Genomic DNA, 12,076 nt, shown 5'->3' on the forward strand with positions numbered 1-12,076 from the left:
TAAACACGTACCAAAGGGTCCATCTAGTCTTTTGATTATCCTGGACTTAGTTCCTCTAGATAAGGGATACTGTTCATAGCCTTGTTTGTAGCTGCGTACTTCATTTCTGATTTGACTCACACTTTCCTGGTATTTTCTGCTTAGGTGATAGCCATCCGCCCTATTAGGAGGATCGCACACATCCCAAGTACTTTAGAGGATGAGGATGAGGATGAAGAGAATGATGACATTGTCATGTTGGAGAAAAAAATACGAGCATCCAGCATGCCGGAGCAGGCCCATAAAGTCTGTGTCAAGGAAATAAAAAGGTAGGTCAGCTGGGCATTCCTAAGTCTCTTGTTTAGCTGTTTCATGTTAAAAATCATTGCAGTCAGAAGCTTGATACTGCTGCTGTGGATCACAGCCTGAAAGCCGAGTCATCTGGCTTACAGTCTCTGGTCTTTCTCCTTGTTTTACGCATAATACACTCAGAAAGTACCCTGGTCATCTTGTATTCCCACTGCCGATGTCTGGCGGTTGTGGCTTTCATCATTCTCGACTCACACCCTTGATCTGTGGAGTGTTTTCTCCCTTTCTTAGTTCCTCAGCAGAGTCTAGTTCTTTAAATATTCTTATACTCCTAAATTAACACCACCTCCTCTAGTTTTTTCTCAAATACTGATAAGTAATGTACCTATTTTGCCCACCGTCTGCTGACAAGTGTTAGAACTGTTGCTGACTTTTCATTGTCTAAAGAAGGAACCATACTTTGTTTGATGTGAGGCTTGGTCCTTTGTCATTGTCTTTATCACACATCACTTTTTTCATTAGATTATAATGAATCTTCAAAGAGAAGGAGCTGTCAGTTTTTCTTTTTGCAGAACAAAGTATAGGGCAACCATGATCACAAAATGAAATATATGGCTGATTCCATTTTCTGTATAACCTTGGAGTTAAATAGAACATCATTTTATCTTTTATGTTGCAAATACACAAAATAAAAATTTTGTTAACTAGATACATAAATTTTTTTCAGATTTAGGTAAGTACACATGATGTATCTAACCAAGAAAGGAAGACATGCTTGATTTTTTGTTTTCGTGGGATGATTCTGTTCCTGAACATGTTTGCTATGTATTTTTCCCACAGACTCAAAAAAATGCCCCAGTCAATGCCAGAGTATGCTCTGACCAGAAACTATTTGGAACTGATGGTGGAACTTCCCTGGAATAAAAGCACCACTGGTGAGCTGACGAAGCAGTACCCTGTTCCCAGTCCCTCTGTCACTTACCAAAACCTCGTGCAGATTCTCCTTCCAGATGTTCATCTTTGACTGTACTGTGTTCAGTTAGCTTAGTTGTAATGTCTTGTAGCCACTTTGAAGAAAACAGTAGTTGGAATATAAAAGGCCTTTGTACCTAGTCAGTGATTGCACCTCTGTGAGTTTTAATAACATGAACACGTCCGTGAAACTGTTACCCTCAAAACCATAATTCTGTCCACCACTGCCCTTAGTTGCTGTCCTGTCTTTGCGTTACTCAGTCACTTCTGTGTGTGGGGGAAGAACACGTCAGATCCTCCCAGCGTCACCTGCTAGGCCCAGTGCATGCGGTCGCTGTCTGGGTGGACGCACTTGGTGTGAGTTGCACCCTTTAGCCGTCACCTGCTCAGTGCCACCTCCTCCAGCCCTGGCATTGCATTGTTTTCTTCTGTGAACTTATTTACAGTGTCACACACTGTGTAAGTCAGATCATAAAGGATTTGTCTTTCTGTCTGTCGTATTTCACTTAGCATAATGCCCCCTTATTATGTTTTTAATTTTAAAGTGAAAAAAGTAAAAAAGATGATACAGAATTTCAAAACAGCAGTACATGTGCACCCATGTTGATAGCAGCACAGTTTGTAGTAGCTAAGTCTTGGGATCAACTCAAAGGCCCATCAACCATGGAGTGGGTAAAAAAACATGTGATGTTTTTATATAATGGAGTGCTACTCATCTATAAAATAAACTTGAGACTTTTATAGGCAAACAGATGCAACCAAAGACCATATTCATAAATAAATTAGACTTACAGTGTAAATGTCATATTGTTTCCCTAGAGTAAAAAAACTGAAAGAGTAAGTTCCAAAATGTACAATAGATATTGTAAAAGAAGAAGAAACTATTAAGAAGGAAAGAACAACTGGGATGAGGGAAACGGATATATATATATCTTTTTATATATATATTACATTTATATACATACATACATATATATATATATATATATATATACACATGCATATATGAGATAGATAATTACACTGCTAATCTCTTCATCAAAAGGAGCGGTTTGTGCTTTCATTGTTTGTTTGATCAGATTTCCTTGTTTTCAAGGCTGTGTAATATTCCATTATATGTATGTGCCACATTTTCTGTAACCATTCATCTGCCAGTGAACGCTTAAGTAGTTTTTTTAAACTTGGCAGTTGTGAATAACATTACAGTGAACAGGAGGTACAGGTATCATTTGGGATTCTGATTTTAATTCGAAGTAGCATTGCAGGATCATCTAGTGTTACTTTCTGAGGAATTTCTCTACTGTTTTCATAGAAGCCGTACCAATTTACACTTACAGCTACCACATATTCAGGAGTTCCTTTTTCCATATTCTCACTACAAATATTTTCTCCCATTCTGTGCATTGCTTTTTCCATTTGTTGGTTGTTTCCTTTCTTTGTACAGAAGCTTTTTAGTTTGATGTATTTTCATTTGTCTATTTTAGCTCTTCTTGTCTTGCCTTTTTTCCCTCCTACATTATTAGGAGTTGACCCAAGACCTTTGCACTGGCCTGTGTCCCACAAGTCTCCTTCACGGCAGGGCTACTGAGTTGCTTACGCTGGCCTCAAACTTGGGCCTTGGATGCTCCTGCCTCAGCCTGTCAGGTGCTGAGGCTACTGAGGACACCACCAAGTCTGACCTATCCTGTTCACATATCATGTTTGAAAATACCGTTGCCAAGAGCAGGATCAAGGAGCATTTTGTATATGCTTTGACCTAAGAGTTCTGCAGTTTCAGATTTTATGTTTGTCTTTAATCCATTTTAGTTGATCTGTGTACTTGGCACAGGGCTGGGGCCAGGTCCACCCTTGCACATGTCTGTCTGGTTCTCCTAACAGAAGCATTTTAGAAGGCTGTCTTCTTCTCCCTGCTGTGTATTCTCAGTGGCCTCAGTGAAAGCTCAGTGACCCTGCACAGAACAGGAGGGTTTCTTTCCAAGCTCTCTGTGGGTCTGGCCTGTATGCCTGCTTTCCTGCCAGAGCTGTTGTACCTTTTGATTTCGGTGGCGTGTAGTATGTAAACTTGCAGATGGAAGTGGTGTCAAGTAGTGTGGTTTTTCCAGCTTCAGTTCCCTTGCTTAAGAGTGCTTTGGCCTGTGGGGCCTTTTGTAATCCCGTGAATTTTAGGATTCTCTCTCTCTCTCTCTCTCTCTCTCTCTCTCTCTCTAATGTAGTTGCCATTTTCATAGGTATTGTGCTGAATGTGCAGATTATCCTGGGTAGTGTGGATGTTTTGATCATATTCCTTCACTTGGTAAATATGGAATTATCTTTTGAATTTCTCATGTCTGATTTCTTTCCTCATGTTTTAGAGTTCTCAGTCTACACTGTACCAATCTTTCACTCCCTTGGTTAAATATATACATAAATATTTTATTCTTTTTGATGCTATTGTAATTGAGATCACTTTCTTAATTTTTTGTATGCTTTATTAGGGTATAGAAACAACTTTTTGTTTGTTGACTTTTTTGTATTTTTAAATTAGTGCCTATTAGTTATGCAGACTAGGAGGTTTTCCTTTTGGCGTATTCATGCACGCATGTAACATACTTCACCTCTTCATTACTCTCTTGCTCTTCTTTAATAGCTTCCCTTGTGGTTTCACATTGTCTTTTTTCTCTTGTAGATGTGTATATTGACTTTCTTGTGCTGTAATTTTACTGAATTCTTTTATTGGTTCTTACAATTTTTAGTGGAGAGTGTAGAGTTTTCTTTAAGACCGTATTATCCACAGAAACCATTTGTCTTCATTTTTTTACTTTAAAGAGAATAAAACCAATCAAAACAAATCAGTGAAGGGAAACAGGACTTCAGAACTTTACAATATCAACAGTAGTTACCATAATTCCTTTTGATGTCTTCATAATAGCTGCAGATAACTTTGGATATAGTGAAAATGAAACAGAACACAGTAGAATAAAAATAAAAACAAAACAATGCATGCAATAAAGGATTTCAAAACAAGCCAACAGTAAATCTCAAATTGCTGCCATAATATATCTTCCTATCTCTGAAATAGCTGCTCCTGCCATCGGATTTAACATAATCAAACAAAACTAAAGAATAAAACGCAACCAGACAATGGAAATGATACAGGACTTCAAAACAAGACCATGGGGAATCAACAATAGCTGCGACCCTCAGAAGAAGATCCTCCCAGATGCCGCACCATGTACCACTATCCTCTGAACTCGTGATCAGACCACTCACTGGTCCTAGACCGGCAGTGTTAGTGAAACACCAAACACCACAGACATCCAATTGCATTTCACCTCCATAGCTATCATCACAGCCTGTGTACCTCTGGATAAGCTGGGCACTTACAAGGTGGAGTTGGGGTGGGGATTTCTTCTTGTTTGCTAGCCTGTGCACTGCAAGAGGCTGGGGCCTGGCTATTCCCAGTCTGGTGGTGGCCCATGCATGGCGCTAGTTCCCAGATGGGGTTTGCTCGCTGATGTGGCTTTGTTCTCTCTACCCCTGTCCTGCAAATAGCCCTTCATTTTTCATTTAGATGCTTTTTATGTGTTTTTCTTGCCTACTTGTTCTGGCCAGGACTTTCAGTACTGGGCTGAATAAAAGTGGTGAGACTGAGCATCTTTTTTGTGCTCCTGATCTTAGATTGAAAGCTCACAGGTTTTCACAGTGGAATATCATGTTAGCTGCTGACTTATCATATTTATTATGTTGAAATGTATTCTTTGTTGCATTAAGTTACAAAAAGATGTTGAATTTTTCAGATACTTGTTATGCACCTGTTGAGATGATCATGATTTTCATACTCCATACTGTTAATGAGGTGTATCCCAGTTACTGAGTTGTTTGTGTCTGTGCACCCTCAGTGGTATTTCCCACATAATTGTGTTGCGTGTTTTACTTTGTGTCCTGGTGAGTCAGCGTGCTACTCTATTCTTGGTTAATAACATTACACCAGTGTTTATAGGTGTAATATAGTTTATTGTCCTATTATTTTCTTTCTTTCTTAGTGTTCTTACCTAGCTTTGGTGTTGGAGGTGACACTGGTCTCATCAAATGAGTTTGGCATGCTCCTTTGTTTTCAGCTTCTGGATCACTTAGAAAGGCTAGGTGTTAAATATTTGGAACAGTTCACCAATGCAGTCTTTTAGTCCTAGCCTTTTCTTTGCAAGTTCTTGATTACTGCTCCAACCTCCACATCACTGTTGGTTTGTTCAGCTTTCCTGTTGCTTCTTAATTCATTCTTGCCCCAGGTTGTATGTTTTAGGGGTTTATTCAAGGTTGCTCATTTTGCTGACCTACCATGTTGCTAGCAGGCTCTTCAGAAGCTTTAAGTGTCTGTCATAACCAATTGTAATGTCTGCTCTTTCCTTTATAGTTTATTTTTCTTCTTTTTTCTTATCTAAAGTTTGTCAGAATTCAACTGTTTCTTTGATGTTGTTTCCGTATTATTATTTTGCTACTTTCATTTATTACCACAATGATCTTTACTTACTTCCATTTTTTAACCTTCAGTCCTTCATTTGTTCTTTCCGTAGTTCCTTGAAGTGTATAAAGAGCAATTGTCTATTTGAGATCTTTTTTTCCTTAAAGCACACACTGAGTACTATAAAATTCCCTCTTAGAACTGCTCTTGTAAGTTTTGTTATGTTTTATTTCTATTTTTGTCTCAAGAAATTCTTTCCCCCTTAGATTTTTCTTTTGGACCCATTGGCTAATACTTTCAGAAGTATTGGATGGTTGTTAAAATGTGTCTCTTTGCCAGGGTAAGAGCTAGAACTTTTCATTCTTCTCTCTTCCTGATGTCACACTTTGATTGTGTTGTTTAAAGACTGAACTTGTGTCTCAGGAACAGGAATCAAGGTGCTATTGTGAATGTGCCTTTTGCCTGATTTTGGAAAAAAGAAAACTTTTCTGTAACTAGTGGAATATGTAACTGTCATTACCAGTAATCAATCAGACAATAAATGTTTATATTTATCTAATGTTTATATTTATAGCACATTGACAGTGCCAAATCCAAACAATACATAATGTTCTGTAAAAGAAATAATTACCTATAAAAACAGAAGAGCAGTAGAACAGCTTGTCATTTTGAAGCTTTTTATTCCTACAAAGAGTTTAAATTCTTCTTGTCCTTCAGTAGAGCTTCTTTTTCTTTATAAAGAGAGAAATAATTTGAACTAGTTTTTTCTGTTTTTGCTATGTAATGTCTCTTGGGATAAGGTATATTCTGTTTTCCTTTCTTGATTTTCAAAACCATCTTATTTGCATTTGTTTCTACTGTTGTTTAATTTGGATACAAGATTTAATTAATAGGATAGATGCCTAAACTACTGCTGATTTAATAAGAGCAGCTATATGGTTGGCTCTTGGTGGTGCTAGTCTGCAGCCTCAGCACCAAGGGAGGCTAAGGTAGGAGGGTCAGAAGTTCAAGGCCCACCTCGGCAACCTAGTAAAAATTTTTAAAAGTTTAAAAATAGGACCTGGGATGTAGCTCAATACAAAGGCCCTGGGTTCAATACCCACTGTTGCAGCAAACACACACATGTGCACACACACCCTGCTGTATTGTCCTGGCTAATAAAATTTCTATGTTTAGGCCGAGCGTGGTGGCTCATGCCTGTAATCCCAGCACTCGGGAGGCTGAGACAGGAGGATCGTTGCGAGTTCAGGACCAGCCTGGGCTATAAAGTGAGCTCACAGCCAGCATGAACTGCATAGAGAGACCCTGTCTGAAACAAATTTTTTTTTTCTATGTTTAAAGAAATGTTAGGTATTTTTAAAATGTTAAGCTATAAAATATATTTATGTTTCACATGAGTCACATAACCAGATTTCACGATGTTGCATTTTAATATTAAAAAATATTTGACCTGGCATGGTGGTGCACACTTATAATCCCAGAACTTGGGAGGCTGAGGCAGGAGGTTCTCTGTGAGGTAGAGGCCAGCCTGGGCTACATAGAGAGTTTAAGGCTAGCGTAGACTACATAGTGAGACCCTGTCTCAAAAAAAAAAGGAAAGTGCTATGAACTATGGTGACAAATTCATTTCTTACATTCTTTCACATATACTGCCTTCTGGTTGAAGAGAATCATCTCTCAGAACTCTGACATGCTGTGTGTCGCTATTAGAGGGGTTTAGCACCCAAGTTCAGTTACAAGAACCATTTCCATCTTTCACATTGCAGCAGAGAATTGAAGATGGGTAAACTGTGCTATAAAAGGATTCAAGTTGAGCACTCCTGCACATTACTGTATGGAACTAGGTTTTTATGACTTTTGAAGAAGTTTGCCTAAGTAGAGATCTCAGATACTAAAAGCAGGAACAAAGAGTTGGAGGAAATGCTCATCTGTCCAACTTAAATTAGAGGAACCAGTAGGTACCATTTCAGTCTTCCAGTTGTAAATAAATCCATTTATATTCAAGTAAAGGTGACATTTTTTACATATAAGCAGAAGTCCTGTTGCATTTGGGATCATTAAGAACAATCAGGAAAAAATATCCTGTATAGAAAAGATAGCATGAAAATCACCTCTTCTCAGAAAGCCGAAAACTGTCTTTACTTGGCATATTTTCTTGGGAGGAATTCTTTCACAGTATTTTCAGTCTTTATTAAATTACTTAACTGGGCTCAGCAATCACACCTGTAGTCCCACCTACTTGGGAAACTGAGGCAGCAGGCTTGCTTGAAGCTAGGAGTTTGAGGCCAGTCCTCCATTGGGAGACTGTGTCCCCTTAAGAACAAAACAAGTCATTTACCTAGAATTAGTCTTTGTTTATTAAATGTGCTAATCAGGAATGGATACTGTGTTGCAAGTACCTTTTTAGATACAAAATGATACTTTGATGGAAAGTCTCTCCTTGGACATAGGATAATATAAGGTGTGTATCAAGGTTAGTATTGTGGAACAATTGGAAAACTTTCTTCCATTTACTTGTGTGTTCATTGGTTGTGTTGTGAAGCCAGGAACAAGAAGAGAAATTTCATCCTTTCCTTTACAAATCATCCAGGGTTCTGACTAAAATTAACAGGATTTCAAACGGTGCAATAGCTTTATTGATATGTAGTGTATATTTTATATTATAAAAATTATAAGTAGTTTGTACCAATGACATAGTCTATAAATTTATGTACAGTATTCATTTTTTAATGTATCTACTTGGTCGGTGTTTATGGCTATCTCAGGGACCATGCCACCTTTCAAGGCTACTTTTTCCCATCAGGAAGGGCTCCAGCCCCAAGCTGCAGCCCTGGCACCCGGCAGACCTCTCTTTGGCGCCTGTGCCCTGGCGTTTTGGTTAGGGTAGCCAGCATGCTGAAGCACGGCAGCGAGCCGGTCAGTCTGCTCTGGGAGCAAAGCCTGGCTTATACTTCCCATGATACTTTGTGGGTACAGTTTTGCTGGGTGACAATTAGGTGATTCTTTACAATGCCTTTTTTATAACCTAGAGTTTTCATTTATAGAAGGTTAGGTGAAGGAAATAATTACAGATTTATGTGGAAATTTAGTTACGAGGGAACAATGTCAAGTGTTCTTTGTCTCTTAGAAGTGTCTCTGAGAAGACAAAAATTTGTAAACTTAAATGCTCAGCATAAGGAATTAAATGAATATGGCCAATTATATAATAAATAGCTATAAAGTTACTAAAAAATGCATGCAATAATAAAAATTGTCAAGTTAAGTGAAAAAATACTTTCTAGAGGTCCCCATGAAATTCCATTTTGAGAAACGGGCATCTAGGTGCACACTCACAGCCTGGAACCACATGCCAAAATAAAGGTAGTGATGCTTTCGTGAGGCCTGAGCTTATGAGTAACCAGACTTCTTTTTTATTAGTACTGTCCGGTTTTCTGGGATGACCATGTTATTGTTGTAATAGGAAAAAAGCCACCATTTTAAAGGGATAAATGCCAGCACAAATAGGATGTGTAGTGCTGCGGATATAGTTCAGCAGCATAAGCACCTGCCTAGCAAGTGCAAGGTCCTGCGTTTAGTCCCCGGTACCAAAAACAGGAACGAATAGAATATGTAGAACTGTGTCTCTCTAAGAAGCAGTGTTTACCTGCAGTTACTGTACAGAAAGACGAAGGCTTTGCGTAGGGCCTCCTATCTCTGGAGACACTGAGCCTTAGGCAGAAAACCAAATCAAGTGTAAACCAATTCAAGACTCACTTAGAAGGATCCAAATGTGGTTTTTGTTTTGTTTTGTTCTTTTTCCCTAAAAAATACTTGACTCCTGCCAAGCTTAAAAAAGAGCCCTTTCACTTAAAACTCCCACATGCCCTGGGTACTTTGAAACACGCCTGTAATCTCAGCCCCGGGGGGCTGATGCGCTAGGATCACGAGTTTGGAGCTAGCCTGGGCAAACTGAGGCCCTGCCTCAAAATCAGAAAGGCCGAAGGGTGTAGTTCAGAACACAGCCCTCGCCTGGCACACCCGAGGCCCTAGGTTTAATGCTCAGTACTGAAGAAAAGACTGCACACTCAAAGTATTTCTGTCTGGTTGTTTGATAGATCGCCTGGACATTCGTGCAGCCCGGGTTCTCTTGGATAATGACCATTATGCCATGGAAAAACTGAAGAAAAGAGTTCTGGAGTACTTGGCTGTCAGACAGCTGAAAAACAATCTGAAAGGTCCCATTCTCTGCTTTGTCGGCCCACCTGGAGTTGGAAAAACTAGTGTGGGGAGATCAGTGGCCAAGACACTGGGCCGGGAGTTCCACAGGATTGCGCTTGGGGGCGTGTGCGACCAGTCGGACATTCGGGGACACAGGTAATGCCCTCGGCCAGCACCCCAGTTCTGCTTCCCTTCTCTGTGCTCAGGCCCCCAAAGCTGAGGATCAGTGTGTGTCCTTTTCTGAAAGGGCTATTTGTGGTATCCTCAGTGAAAGGACATTTCTAAAACTTAGTAGCTAGCCGAGAACCTTGAACCTGTGCGTTTGTGTGAGAGCAGGAACTGGCTGGTCTGCACCTCTGCTTTTCTGGGATCTCACTTCAGTGCCATTGTAAATTACTTTATGATGGATATTATGGCTCTACTTTCATTTTGGCCAGGTAGCATTCCAGAAGTAATGACCTGAAACTCTTGGGAGTAAAAAAATTAACTGCAGGGGCTGGGGATTTAGCGCAGCGGCATAAGCGCCTGCCTTGCAAGCAGGCAGTCGTGAGTTCGATCCCTGGTACCGATAAAAAGGAAAAAAAAAAAAAATTAACTGCAGTAGCTAGGGGAGCTAGGGAGAGGGAAGAAACCTTTGACAGGAAATTTGTTCTGCTTGCAGTTTAGGTTTTCTTTTATCAAATCTGGTTTGTATGATGAATGTGGATAATAAAAAGATTATATTAGTAGGGCTTCACCTTACATTTTGGGCTCTCTATAAAAAATATTTTAGATTAGAATTGTGTCATACTAATTTGCACTATTAGAATCACATTCCTTTTTTTGTTGCCACTGTTGGCCTGATTGGAAGAGGCCTTGGGGAAGCCTGACCTTGATTCACGACTTAAACCAGTATCTCCTAAGAATTGCAAGCCGTGCAAAAACATACCTCTAACCTAGATTTGGAAAAGGGGGTAGCAGTGCGGCTCAGTGCAGAGCTCTAGCCTAGTATGCACCAGGTCTGGCATCAGTGCAGATCACTGCAGAAACAGAAAACCTTTTATATGTTGGCACACACCTGTGATCCTAGCACTCTTGGGAGGCTGAGGCAGAAGGATTACAAGTTTGAGCTCGCCTGGGCGGCTTAATGACTTGAGACTCTGACCTAGTACCTCAAAAATTAGTTAAAAGGAGAACATTAAAAACTACAGAAATCATGAACTACTTGTAAAAGAATATTCACGTTTTTAATGTTTTATTTTCCACTTACTTTATTTATAAGGATCTCTTACCTCAGATAGGGACAGGAACTGGTTTGGAAACTTTTCTTTGAGAAATGATTATCTTTATTTCCTTTCATTTGCTGTTAGAATTGTCATGGCTCAAAGAAGAATCAGTCCAAGATTTTAATAAGTAAGCAGTAAGGGCATAAATCAGGGCAGAGAATGCAGTCATCTTTTCTGGCGGTTTCGAAAGCTATTTCTGTCTTGTGGATATCTTGTTCTCGCTGGTGCCACTAGAGGCTGCGGTTTGCGTGCAGTAAATTGGCTCCTCTTGGCCCAGCCTGGGAGAAAGCAGCTGGACACAGGGCTGAAATGGGAGATTCAGCTCCAAGAGTTGGGAGGTGCTGTCCGCTCAAGTGACTGCATTTCTACCTGGCCCTGTGTCAGGTTACCTTTTCTTATCCGGAGTCCAGGGTTGTGAGAGTCAGTGGGATTAACATCATGAGCACGTGCCATGTGGGAATTTGTTTCTTTTCACACTGACACCGTTTTATCTTACGGACCTTGGAAAGATAGTGCCCCCGAGGCACCCCAGCACATTGCGGGGACCCCCTGGAAACTGGCTTCCCTGGTGCTGTGACTTTAGGTTCCCAGAAGAACAGGCCTAGATTCAGAAGCTATGATACAACTTTATAAGCTTTAATTTGATGTTTAATTATGTTCTGAAATACTTCAGCATTATTAATATATGTGACATAGTTGTGAAAAATACATTCATCTATTCCCTAGCGATGGAGAATGTATGGTATCATAAATCTACTGTTGAGTTTTAATTTTCAGTGACATGTAAAATTTGTTCACTTTTTTCAAATTGGTAGACTTTATGTGTGATTTAAGAGAATTAAATCTAAAGAAAATAAGGGTATACTTTATCACTGTTTTGTAAAAGGAGATTGTTATCACCATTGCCTGAGACATT

General features: G+C 39.6%; 1 protein-coding gene across 1 annotated transcript in view; it reads left to right on the forward strand.

The window, feature by feature from the left end:
* Lonp2 (lon peptidase 2, peroxisomal) overlaps window positions 1-12,076 on the forward strand; it is a 94,220-nt gene that overhangs the window by 20,168 nt on the left and 61,976 nt on the right. The window contains exons 5-7 of the mRNA XM_003469431.5: window positions 145-308; window positions 1,129-1,223; window positions 9,793-10,051. Of these exons, the coding sequence (XP_003469479.1) occupies window positions 145-308; window positions 1,129-1,223; window positions 9,793-10,051 (518 nt within the window). The remainder of the gene's footprint in view (window positions 1-144; window positions 309-1,128; window positions 1,224-9,792; window positions 10,052-12,076) is intronic.

This window comes from Cavia porcellus, unplaced genomic scaffold (genome assembly GCF_034190915.1).
Source record: "Cavia porcellus strain 051 isolate PalLab524CR breed Dunkin Hartley unplaced genomic scaffold, mCavPor4.1 scaffold_5, whole genome shotgun sequence".
In the NCBI taxonomy this organism is placed as follows: Eukaryota; Metazoa; Chordata; class Mammalia; order Rodentia; family Caviidae; genus Cavia; species Cavia porcellus.